Source organism: Trachinotus anak, unplaced genomic scaffold (assembly GCF_046630095.1).
Source record: "Trachinotus anak isolate AG129_WGS33_773 ecotype Australia unplaced genomic scaffold, CSIRO_AGI_Tana_v1 ptg000008l, whole genome shotgun sequence".
Taxonomy (NCBI): domain Eukaryota; kingdom Metazoa; phylum Chordata; class Actinopteri; order Carangiformes; family Carangidae; genus Trachinotus; species Trachinotus anak.
In genome coordinates, this window is record NW_027273859.1 from 29,171,510 (window position 1) to 29,185,134 (window position 13,625).

The 13,625-nt window shown below is 39.8% G+C and overlaps 1 protein-coding gene across 2 annotated transcripts; it reads right to left on the reverse strand.

Annotated features, from left to right (window-relative positions):
• Positions 1 to 70: 70 nt before the first annotated feature.
• Positions 71 to 10,838, reverse strand: LOC139624715 (uncharacterized). Of its 2 annotated transcripts, XM_071484047.1 has the most exons (7): positions 10,774 to 10,838; positions 8,973 to 9,056; positions 8,591 to 8,644; positions 5,791 to 6,429; positions 5,624 to 5,689; positions 3,957 to 5,132; positions 71 to 3,822 (listed from the first exon to the last, which is right to left on the reverse strand). In XM_071484047.1, exons 2-7 carry the CDS (start codon positions 8,989 to 8,991, stop codon positions 2,165 to 2,167), a joined length of 3,612 nt encoding a protein of 1,203 aa, XP_071340148.1. In that variant the 5' UTR covers positions 8,992 to 9,056; positions 10,774 to 10,838; the 3' UTR covers positions 71 to 2,164. The 2 variants fall into 2 exon arrangements, with proteins under 2 accessions (XP_071340148.1, XP_071340149.1); XM_071484048.1 differs by lacking the exon at positions 5,624 to 5,689 and having other exon boundaries at positions 74 to 3,822.
• Between the last annotated feature and the right edge of the window lie 2,787 nt (positions 10,839 to 13,625).

Sequence of the window (13,625 nt, forward strand, 5' to 3'; positions counted from 1 at the left end):
CTCTTTATACAATGGATTCTGATCAAATGGTAAAAATAAAAGTCAAAAAGCCCTTTTTAACCCTTTAATTTTAGAATATATGTTTACACCATATTAAATTACAGGATTCAATACATTGTTTAATCAATGCAAATGAGGAAACTGTTGTTCGGATTGAGTGATTGTTTAAATGGAGATTAAATTTTAAAAATCAAATAAATTCACACTACAAACTAAAAGACCTGATGATTGGAGGATTATGAAAAACATGCAAACAAATATAAAAATTTTAACATTTCTTTGCTGAATACTTATGAATCAATATTGATCAGATAACTATGATGAAAAAAAATGCATCTGTTTAAAACTAAAATATGATTCAGTGAAGTTAATAGTCATACATACAATATAACATTTAAAAACAACCCAGTTATCGGTAATTAACAGTTTTAAAATTCCATGTTGTGGTTAGTTCAACGATCACCATTTCATATTTTATAACTATGAACATTCGACAGATGTTTAAAATATCAACATAGAAAACTGAATGAACTTTTAAATGAAGAAGTCACAGAAATGCTTATAAGTGGTCAAAAATGTAAATGAGGAAGAACGTAATTAAAAGTCTCATTATGTCTCTGCTTGCAGGCTTGTTGACCAAGTGAACCATTTTCTATTTTCCATGTTCTCATATTAATCTCATATTTTGCCAAAAATTCTGTAGTGATCCGGTCAAAAACCTTGTTGCCTTCTTGGATCTCCCATATTTTTTGTCCACTTTCCTGACGTAAAAATTGAATAATCTCAACTTTCTGAAAATATCACATTCCATCGGAAGGATTTACTTCATTAAGATTTCCTACAGGATTACCGCCCTATCCTTACATATAGTATTTACAAAAAACCTAAAATTATGGAATGAATAGAATGAGCATTTATTGTTGAAAACAGAATTTTACCATTAATTACTAAATACATCACAAAATTGGTTAAAAGTCCCATGACGTCCAGTTGTGTTTTGAGCTTCCACTGCAGCATCGAGCATCTGACCCATGGAGCAGCAGCTCCTCGCTACACTACCACAGTGACATGAGTCATTCATTTAAAGGAATAGTTTAACATTTTGGGAAATACACTTCACACTTGCTTCTGAAACTGTGGCAGAAACTCTGGTGTTCATGTAGGACGTCATCACTCAGAGTAAGGAGGCAGCTGAATCACATAATACTAACACCAGTTTTAAATGTCTATTCAAAGATTTCTCACTGTCAATTCTTCCTCTTCTGTTCTGTCCCCAGTACAGTTTACTCACATTACAGTAACAGTACTATTAAACAAAACCTAAAGTTACTCAATAAAACAAATTCATGCAACTAAAGAACTACTGAGGAAAACTAGAAAAAAAATCATTTTAAACATTTTAAAGACCAATCAATCTAGTTATTTCATCTGTTTTCTAAACACATATTCACTTTCTATCTGAAACTTAGATGAAACTTAGTTTAGTTTAGTTGAATCACAGAGATGCCCCAATAACTCTTTAAAATACCATTTTGTGTGCATAACTTTGTATTTTTAAAATTCCTGACAGAGAAATTAAATGTCACCTGAGCACTGAACTGTCACAGGTTTGATCTACTGTTAGATATTGTTTACAGGCTTCATGTTTTAGTCCAGAAATGTAAAATCAGTCAGTGTAGAGATGTTTAAACTGGGGTTGAGGCCGTCTGAAGTGTGAGAATGTTTTTCTACTCAAGTGCAGACACTTGAGATCTGTGTACACACAAGTTTATAAGGACACACTAATATAGACACTGTGATTTTATGTAGCTGAAGATCTGCATATATAAACAGTGTCTGTCTGTTTGAAGAGAAACTGTTTTGATTAAACCTGAGTGTAGATATCTGAAGTACTGATATCATCCGGGTAAACTGTTAACCCTGTATCATACTGAACAGCGAGCTGACTCTCTACAAATTATTAACAATAAATAATCTCTGTGCTTTACATCTGTAATGGACGTGTATTTCAGGTGCTGTGCTAAATCCATTTTGATCTGTTGTTAATACACATCACACAATAGCAGCCAGAAGTTCTATGTGTGTTCAAGGCCTTGATGCTGATTAAATGATGTTCAGTCAGTAACATCATAATAAAAAACAGATCCAGCTGTGGGAAGCATCATCAGCAGATGGTACATTTCTTTTTGTATTTCTCCTTCAGGTCATTTATTTCTTCTTGTTGCTTTTTCTTCAAATCCTCCAGATCTCTGAGCCGTTTTTCTTTGTCCTTAATTTTACGTTTTAATTTAGTTTTTTTATTCATTTCATCTCGTACTAATTTTTCTTTTTGCTCAACTTCTTCTTTCAGCTCCTTTTCTTTGTAACTGAACAGATTGTGTAACAGCTCGTACTCTTCGCTGTGTGTCTCCTCTGTCTGTTGCATTTCTTTCTCATGCTCTTGTTTCAGAGTCTTGAGCTCTTCGTCATGTTTTTCCATCAGAGCTTCAAAGTCTTTCATGTATTTTTCTCTGAACTCATTGAAGTCTTCAGCTTGTTTTCTGGCCTCTTCTTCATATTTCTTCTTCATTTCCTCCATTTTTTTCTTATAATTTTCCTCTAATTCTTTTCTGTCCTTCTCCTCTTGTTCTATTCTCATTTGATCTTCTTTTCTTTTGTTTTCATATTCTGCTTTTTCCTCTTCGTACTCTTCTTGGAGTTTTTTCAGTCTTTCTTGCTCCTTTTGTCGTCTCTGTTCGTCTTCTTGATATCGTTTCTCCCACCACTGTTTTCTTTCCTTTTCCCAGTTCTCTCGTTGTTTTCTCATTTCCTCTCTGATCTGTTCCAATTCTCTGTCAATAGTTTCCTTTTCCTTTGACTCAGACTTTATTTGTTTCTCCAGATCTTTAAGTTTTTCTTTCCACTCCTGTCGCTGAATTTCTTCCTGCCTTTTATTCTTCCTGTCTTCCTCTTCTCTCTTCTCCTGTTCTCTCTTTCTCTGCTCACACTCCTTCTTTATTTTTTCCTCCATTTCTTTGAGCTGTTTGTCTCTCAGTTTTCTCTCACGTTCAGTTTCTTCTCTCTGTTCTTCCATTCCTCTTTTCATTGCTTCCTTTTCTTCCTCATGTTTTCTTTCTAGTTCCTCTCTCTCTCTCTTCATCTCTTCTTCCTTCTCCTTCAGGATCTTCTCCACTTTTTTCTGTATCGCTGCTTCAGCCTCTTGCAGCATCTCATTAGTGTAGCAGCTGCCTCCATTTCTCTTCACCATGGTGTCGATCTTCTCTATCAGCTCACTGACTTGTGTGTGGTTCCCTTCATCACAGTTATTAAACACATGGTATCTTCCTCCACAGTCAGAGAGCAGCTTCTTGAAGGACTCATCACATTCCTCTTTAATATATTCTTCAATAGACAATTTATCACGTGTCAGTTTATCTCCTCCAGTTAAAAGAATGATGGTGAACAACTCTGAATTCTTCCCAAAGCCTTTCTTGATTAAATTCAGTGTCTCCTTCTCCTCTGGTGTGAATCTGCCGATCTCTAACACCAACAGGAAGACATGTGGTCCTGGAGCCAGGAGACTGATACATTTCACCATCTCCTCATTAACCTCTTCATGGGACAAGGTTGTATCAAACAGACCAGGAGTGTCAACCACAACAACAGGACGACCGTCCACTTCACCCTGAGCTTTCTGACAAAACCTGGTGACTGATGTTTGACTTGATTTGGCTTTAAACTCTCTTCTTCCCAGAATGGTGTTCCCTGTAGAGCTCTTTCCACTGCCAGTCTTCCCTATCAGCACAATCCTGAGACACTCTGGACTCTGAGTCTCTTCATCACCTGTAACATTAAAATAACTGGAGTTAACTCAAATGTTAATAGTTGATAAACTCTAAACTCAAGTTCATACTAACAGGAGACAGGACATAGAAAAGAATTTAAGTTTAATACATATGAATCAATGAAGTACTTACTGGTAACCACAGTCTTTGATTTTAGGTCCATAAGCTCAGCCTGTAGTGTGTTCAAGTTTTTCTTTAGTTGTAAGATCTCTTCTACTTTCCCATGTGCAAATGTTTCTATTGTGTAGCTGTGGCGATCATCCTTATTGTGTCTCATCTTTTCCACAGCGTCCAACACCTCAGTTCTTTTCTGTTTGTTCTTGATGTTGAGAACAACAGATCTTCCTCCACAGCTCTGAAGCAGCTCCTGGATGTCTCTGCTCTTTTCTACAAAGTTAACAACAGCTGGAGCTGTAGGATCTGACTCCACAGTGAACAGGATCATGGTGAAGTCATTGACTTCAGAGCTGAATGTGTTCTGGATGGTCTCTAACTCTCCCTTGTCTTCATCAGTGAGGGGACCCACAGGTAGGACCAGGATGAAGGCATGGACGCCCTCAGGATCACAGAGGGAGATACACCTGAGAGATTCCTCCATCACTTCCTCCTGAGGTTTTCCATACAAGGCAGGAAGCTCCACCAGGGAAACCCGACGTCCACACACCTCTCCCTGATGTTTAACACACTCTGAGGAGTTGGAGACTGAATGAAGCTCTGTCTGACCTAAAATGACCTCAGCTGCTGAAGTCTTCTCTGCTCCTCTCCTCCCACACAGAACCAAGTTTAAAGCTGGTTTCATGTGGTCACTTGCAGGTGGGGGGACATCTGCAGTTTCTTCAATCTCCTTCATTAAAGATCCATAGTTGTCATCTGACATCCAGTAGTGTCTTCCTTCACAGTCTTGCAGGAGCTGATTAAGAGCGACAGTCATTTCAATCCCCTCACGTGTTATGACGACCATTGAGTGTTGAAAATCATCTTGACCAAACAAACTCAGGATGAACTTCAGTCTTTGTCTGTTCTTCTCAGTGAAATCAGAAGGCTTCACTATCAGCAGCAGAACATTTGGTCCAGGAAAACAAAGAGTCACACACCTCTTCACCTCTTCTCTCACTGCTTCCACAGACAGACTGAACATGTCTGGAGCTTTAACCGCTGTCAATGGTTTTCCTTTCCACTCTGCACAGGAGGCCACACAGTGACTGGTTGATTTCTGAATATGAAAAACTTGGTTTCCAATGATCAAGTTACCAAGTTTTGTCTTTTTATCTTCACTTTTCCCCAGCAGCACAATCCTGAAAACAGATGCTGTAACACAACAGAGACAAAGATCAAATGACACAAAATCATTTTGATGATTTCACAGGTGATTGAATATTATGTTGTACAAATTTAAATGAGGCTGAAATAAACTAAACTTGGTTTTCCATTGTCTGTGGGTGATGTTTAAATTAAATTATTTTTGGGGGGGGCTTTTTATGCCTTTATTATAGCTTAGTGGAGACTGACAGGAAAGGGGGTAAGAGAGGGGAATGACATGCAGGAAAGAATTAGACTGGTCGGGAGTCGAACCAGTGACTGCCTACTAAGAGCATCTTGTGCTCAACATGGTACGCGCCCTAACCACTCAACTACCGGGCCGCCCTGTGGGTGATGTTTTAGTGAAATTCACAATATTCCAACTCAATCTCCAGTAATTTATGTTAATTGTAGATAAAGAATTGTGGGATGTGTAGAGAAGCAATGCCACTAAAGTCTATCAGAAAATATGTAATTAGTATTGTGATGACTTTACTCACAGTGAGACACAGGGTTTCTGCCTGAGTGTGAGAGTTGTGGAGTCATTAGTTTAACCACATGCAGCCCTGTGAAAAGAAGACGGGATTCATTAGCAGCTCAATGTTCTAATATAATGAAGAAGGAACAGTGAACAGTTTCATTTCCTTGTTGGAACGTTTTCACTCACCAGCAGCTTTAACAGCATCTGTGATAGAAGCTGATGTTCTATTTTGTTTTGGGTTTTCATGATCACCTGGTAGAGTTGATGTTGTGTCTTCAAATCTTTCATAGCAAACATGTTCTCCACTGTTCTCTTTTACAATTTGAACCAACCGTGTTATCAGCTCTGAATGTTCCAGGTTCTCCTGCTTCAAGTATCTGTCTCTACATTTTCTGATCATGTCTTTTAATGGTGGACGTTGTACATATTTATCTATGGAACCTGAACTCTCCTCTCTGGGTGTTGATATCAGAACCAGTGAATGATCAAATGATTGATCATTGAATTTTTTCAGGACTCTGCAGAGCCTCAGTTTCTGTTCCTCAGTGAAGTCTTCAGGCTGTAGAACCAGCAGGAACACATGAGGTCCAGGAGCAGATTGTTTCTCACATTCTTCTAGAAACTGTTTCAGTTTCTCTTCAGAGATGTTGGGATCCAGCAGATCTGGGGTGTTGATGACAGCTATTTTTTTCTCGTCCAATGGTCCACTGATTCTCACACAGCAGTTATGTGCTTTGTTGAACACATTCTCTCCCAGTATGAAGTTCCCCACTGAACTCCTCTGAGACCAGCTGCTCCCCAGCAGAACAACCCTCAGCTCAGACACTGAAGAGAAAAGAAAGTTGACAAAATCAACCATGTGTACATTGTGTTGTGTATAATAATGTCACCTGTAAACTCTTCCCTGGGGTGGAAGTTATTATCGTCAGTCCCTGCTGTGTTGAGCTTGATATTTCCCTCTGACAAGCAATGAGGTCAATGTCTTGAGGTCAAACAAACAGTATTTGCTGTATATAGTCTACTTAAATACAGGCTCTGTTCAGACCTCCCATCTATCCATGTCAGGTGATCCAATCACAAGTGGACAGCTCTAAGTACTGGCATGAACACTCCCAGGACACATTTGAGATCGGATCTCTCAGACCACATTCAGAGGTGGTCTGGGCCAAATGTGGACACATCCTCTACTGATATCTCCTAATACAGTCTGAACTCTCAGACCTTACTCCTTCTTGTGCTCTTTGCTCCCAGAGTTTATGGCTCTTGTCTGTTCCTAGAGTTAAAAAGTCTTCTTCTCCTCTCGGGCCCTCTGCTCTGGAACAACCTCCGTGCTGATATTACACTGTCCAACTCAATTCATGCCTTTGAATCCAAACTTGAAACTTATTTTTATACCTTAACTTTTACCTAGATGTATATTCTCTAACTACCTCAGGTGTATACCTGTTATTCTCCTGATATCAACGGGGGAGCCTCAGTCTCAATAAATCAGTCATACCCAGTATAGACACAGTACAGTCCAGGTTCTTCTGCCCACAAAATTACTGGAACTTTCTGAATTTACTACATTATTCTAACTGCCTGTTTGTTTCTCATGCACATGAGTTTTTCGTTACCACTGTTGCCAAGTGCTGCTCTCAGTGGGAATTGTTAGATCTCTTTATTTCCTATACTTTATAGAGAAGGTCTTGACCTCCTCCAATTGGAAAGTGCCTTGATATTACTTCTGTTGTGATTTGGCAATATATAAATAAAACTTGATTTGATTTGATTTGATATTTTGTCTCTTCCATGTGAGTCAGCTGACTGAAGTAATGTTCGGCTGAAGGGATGAAAAGGGCAGAACTGTTTTGTATTGTATGGACACAGATGTAGTATATGAACATACTGGTTCATCTAGACTTAATTTTTTAAATAAAGGAAAGTGTTTAGAAGTATTTTGGATTTTATAATCTGCAATATGCCTCTGTGAGACAATGATCAGTAGGATAAGAATATTACTTATTATATACTTATTATATATGTTATAAACACAGCTGACTTATTATCTACAGTTTTTTTTTTCCAGGAGCGCCCAAAACCCAAGTGTAAACTGCCACATTGACTATCATCCTCAGGTGCAGGTAGCATTCTCAGCTACAGACACCTGGGTGGAAATACCAGCTGCTTTTATTACATCATGTCAGTGGTACTCATACAAAGACAAGAAGAGCAGAAGGTGGAGCTGAGGAGGAGTGAGGGGTGGAGCTGACCTGCTCTGTACTCAGCCTGACAACCTACCTGCCTTACTCTGCTTAGAACAACACCATCCACAGCAAAACAGGTGAGAGCCCCCCCCCTAAAAGTCCATGAGTCTGTGTGTCCTGACTCAAGTCAACTCATTACACTTGTTTTTTTTTAGCTGCCTCACAACACATACACAGAGCAACCAGTCAGCACCAGGCAGGACAGCATGGCCCGTTTCTGTTGGCTATGCTCTCACTTCCAGCATCAGGTGCTGACTCCTGCCTACCTGCTGAGAAATGCATGCCTGTCATGGGAACATGTACAGCCAAAGCAGAGTCATGGCGTTAGACTGGCTCCACTGTGCAGCAGGACATCGTAACTGAGCTGTGACCAATGCACCAACTTTCTGTCTCAATGAAAAAAAGGAACGAAGAGTTGAATCTTCGTATTGAACTGATCTGATCTGATTTAACTGACAAAATTCTGTAATGTTATGAGACGGGTACACCCCTACTTCATATTGACTGGGTGACATGCAGGACACCCTGAAACATGACGAGGCTTGTCCCACCACAGTTAGAAGGTCAGCATCAGTGAGTGGGTGGGACTCCACCACAAGATCCTCACAGGTGCCTACAAACAGGTCTCGATCCAACACCAGAACTTTCAGCAAGATTCTCAGAAGTTATTTGAGATGCTTGATGAATTTGGGCTGAGGTCCATTTAAACAACAGAGAAATTCAGACTCAGTTAAACTCACTGTCAGGCGGCAGAAAGTCATAGCTGCTGCTGCGCTTCAGAGGCACATCTGTGGCTGTAAAGACAGAGGGACAAAGTCGTTCATAAAAAACATGAATAAAATTGTTTCTCTCAAGTCAATTCAATCCTGAACCATATGAACCTATTCCTTTTTATTATAGCTCCACCATTATTTCAAATATAATATTATTGTAACTACAGTGATTCATTATCAAAGTGACATAGCAGTTGTCATATCTGATTCATTTTGACTCCCAGTTTCTATGTAATATGCAAAACACCTGCTCGTGACAAAACTGAGTCAGGATTCAACATTAATGACGAGTTTCACCCCAAAACTGACTCCAACAAACTCCAGACTGACAGAGTCTGACTGAGCTCACCTGTTGCTTCAGCTTCCATAACGTCGCTCTGCTGGAAACATCAGAGACTAGTTCAACTGGAGACCAACCACTGGAGCCAACGATCTAAAAGAAATGCAGCAAAAATTTTAACCTCACATATTCACACAGAGATATGAGGACAGTTTGTTCTCTGCCTGTCGGTGCCTCATCACTATCAGTCAGTCCCAAGAGTCACTAACCCTCTTGTTATTTCAGACCCTCCCACGTGTCCTGTGGTAAGTTACCAGCTAACTTACTCCTCTCTGCTTCTACACGCAGTCAGATGGTCTGTTGTACCGTCCCAGCTGGGGTTTATCGGCCTCACTTATCTACATTGGTCTGTTTTAACCTCCTGCCTATTTTTGGACATTGCCTTTTGCTCCTCAGCCTCTTTTTTCCTGGTTCTCCTGCCTGTTGCCGACCACCCTCTGCTCCCTGACTTCACCTCCTGTTTATATATTAATGTATATGTATATAGGATCACTCAGAAAACACCCAGCCAATCAGAAATCAGAAGAGAGGCTCAGAGCCTCCACTACACTGAGATGGTTTTTGGTTCTTAAAACCACAAATATATTTTCCTATGGAGACCATCACTTCAATGATCTGATCAGAGATCAGTATTTTTACAGTGTTCACCACTGGTTGGGGCTGGAACCTCCTGCTCCCGTCCAAGTCTGACAGACGGGTCTAAAACCTTCTGGAGGTGAAAATAAAGGTGAGTTTAAATCAACTGGGGTTAATAAAGGTCAGAAAATGAAAATCAGTCGACTCCTTAAAAAGTGATACATCACTGAACTGCACTGAGGTCAGTTTTATAGAGAGCAGTTAAACTTTTACACACTGAGCAGCAGTAAAATGTCCTGTATACATGTTCAGATATCAGATATCAGTCAGTCTTGTTTTTCCTGAACACAGATACACAACCTGGAAAATCTGATACTCACTATATCAACACATTTTATTGTATTTGATCAAATTGTCAGAAGCTAAAGTGAGAAGCTTATGTTGACTTGTTTTATAAACCTGGCCTGTGTGCACAGATTAATCTGCATTTCACTGAAGTCGGATCTGACCTGAACTAATCAAAGTGAAACCTTTTTACACTGAGGGAAGTTCATGACCTCTGCACATTTCTCCAATAACAGACAGATTCATACGATGCTTCTGGTAAATATGAAATGCTGCTGTAGTTTGGCTTCGGTGCTTCTAAGGTAGTTTGTGACTTTCTGTCTTTCATTACATCCGGTTTCTCTACAGTGGGGGGGGGGGGGGTGTTGTCTCTCTCACACACACACACACACACACACACACACACACACACACACCTAAAACAGATGACTTCAATAATGTATGAACACTATGAAACAGGTTAAACTGATTTTTCCATCTATGTTCATAAAGACAAACACGGTTTAGTTGCTGCAGTTCTGAAAGTTTTCTAACTGCGTCAAAATGGCGGATTGACAGATTTGATAAAAGTTGATAATTTACACAGTAATTATCACTTTGTCTCACAGAAACTGAGTTTGATCAGATTAAACATTAAAACACAGAGAGTTCTTCGCTTTCTGGCGGATATCTGATCGATTCCCGCCTTAAACTCCAGATAATTTCCCGCTGTTTCCGGATCAATAAGTGAAGCTGTTCCGACATAAACCTGTTGATTCAGCCTGAACACGATCACTGTTCGATTTCCAGCCAATCATTTCAATATCGACGCCTCGTGCTTTCAGTGATCGATCCGCTGGTCGATCCGCTGATCGACAGCAGAATTAAAGTTGTGTTTTATTTCACTCACCGACTCCACTGCGTCAGAAACCGTCCACGGCTGTGAAAGTGAAAGTGAAAGGAGGCTGTTCACTGAGGCCCCCACCGTCATGAGCACTGGGGGGGGTCCGGACGATTACCAGCCTCCTGTGTTTAACAAAGAAAGAAGAGAAAGAAGAGAAAGAAGAGAAAGGCAGAGGATTTAGTTTATTTTGTTTTATCTCTATTTTCTGGCCCATAGTCCACAGAGGAAACTGTTTCTCTCCTCTTTCATTTGACCAATGCAGGCAAACTGTCAGAAAACTGCTCATATTCAATCAGCTGTTCATACTGATTTTTTATTATGAAATATGGTAAAATGATTAAATCTTTTTAAATTATATCATTTCAAACACAGAAATCATTTTCCACAGACTGATCATGATCTGAATCAAACAGCCTGTAGTCTGTGCTGTGTGCTGGACAGCTGAAGCAGTGAGGGTCTTTACTGGGGCGACAGCCAGTGTGGCCAAGGTCCTGTATGTTCATGTTTTCTGTAACGCAGGCAGTTTATTAAGTCAACAAATTGGTAGTCACTGAAATTCTGGTTATGATATTGTACAAATGGTATAACATTAAAGGCCATCTTATTATTGCTGTTGCATATGTCTATATAACACACAGTATACAGGATGCTGTCAGTGTTGTGAGGTGGTGATATCTTCTCACAGGGTCCCGGCGGTGTCACAGCATCACTGTGTTGATGAGGAGATTTTGCTCTGGATGATCTGTGATTTGTCCATTATTAATTCATTCACATACTCCCAAATCATAACTAATACTGTTCCAGGGACATTTTCACAGTACAATTCTTGAGTATTTTTACTTTGCTTTAAGTATTTTCATTACTGCACCACATTTCAGAGGAAGTTCTGGTTACTAGTTACTTTACAGGAGAAGATTTCATGTGCAAACTTTTTCAGGCTTCAGCGATCAGTTCTTCCTCGTTGTTACGTAGACAGTCCCTTCCTCAAATAATCAAATGAAGTAACTGTTTCCTCTGCCTGAAAATGAACTAAAATAGGCAGCATCTAAGTGTTCTCAGATCCTCCAAATTCACAGTAATAAAATAAAAAGTGAATATCTAACCTTAATAACACTTTCATACTTAATGATGGTCACAGAATATGATGTAAAACCAGATTCTTTTTTGGACTTTGGTCACATTTCAAATCAAACCCAGTATTATGATGTTGTTACCAGATGCTGGTTTGTGTCCAGCAGAGACATAAACAGGTGGGACCTGTAGATGGGACTTTCAGCCTGGAGAGAGGCCCACTGATGTTAGAGGAAGGAGCTGTAACTGTCTGTGAGCCGCACCAGCAGAGAGCCTCTTCATTTTAACTTTTCATATTTATTTATTTATTTGTTTGTTTTAACTGAATTTTTCTTTTCTTTTAAGTACTATATATAGTAACTACACCAACTGTGCAATATCCATTATCTTTTATTATCCACTTGTCCCCCCCCCCCCCCCCCCTTTTTTTTTAATGGCGCCGATGGCTGCCTCGGTGTGTTGGTGCGCTCATTGCATCAATCACCAGGAAAAATTCCTTGTACGTGAAAACATACTTGGCAATAAAACTGATATGATATGTCACAAATTGAAATCACGATAACAGCAGAATGAAGGATGTGTTGGATTTAGGGGCATTTACTCTGAGGTAGGAAGTAGGAATGCACCAGTTTATCGGCTGTATATCGGAAATAAGATGACATTTGCTGATGTCAGAGGCCGATGTTTATCTGTTCTGTGCCACTGGTTGACACGACCCTGTCATGATGAAAGAGAATGTCGCCGTGTGGGAGTATTTCACTGTCTCTGAGAGAGATCCGTGATATGTAGTTTGTTAGACATGTTCCTGTGATTCCTCGCGCCTGCAGGACGAAACCCAAAAGGTGTTGTCACCCGGTGGAATAGTCGTCTACATTCTACATGCTGGAAAGCCTTCTGGAAGAAAAGCACGCACTTGCTCCATATGCTGCAGACAACGACCTCCCTGCAACTCTCACTGTGCACCAGTGGGGTTAGTTGAAAACGTTGTTACACTTCTCTTCGCGTTTGAACAACTGACGATAAATCAGCTCATCAGACACATGCAGATGTCATCTTCTCAGTGAGAGCTCTGAAACATCTTTCAATCAAGGAGGCCGACACAGGCCATGGTGTCAAAACAACACAGACCGCATTATTTAGAGGCTGGACACAAACGCTTTCATCAAACTGAGTCAAATCCTGTTTTCTGCACTGCAACCTCACTGGATCACACGTATAAAGACCACTACTTTGATGAGGAAGTTAGACAACGCGCACAAAGAGTACTTGAGGCGGAGCTGGTGGAGAGGCCTGCTGCTGGTGCTGCACATGAGACGCACGGTAGAGAGAGCGCAGGTCACACAGAGCAGAGAGCAGGGGCGCACTGGTGAGCTGTGAGGTAGCAGTGATTTTATTTATATAATAATAATGTCATTTATTTTGCACAAAAAGTTTTTTGGACTATAAATACTGAAAAAAATATCCTCTTTGAATAAGTACTTGTGGCCTAAAAAAGACTTAAAAAGTTTATAAAACTTATTTTTTGTGAACAAAAATTGTATTTTAAAGGTCATTTCATAAATTAGTATGGTTGAATTTAATTTGTTATATTGTGACGGGCTGAAAGATTGTAAAACAGTTCAGTTATTTTTTATATTGATTTCTTTGTTTCTTTGGCACAAAAACAACCCCTAACCCTTCATATGGGCTATCGACCAGATTGTTATCTTAAACATCGTTATAGGCCTAGAATTTTCTTATCGGTGCATCTCTATTAAGAGGAAGACTGTATATCCTCAGATAGATAA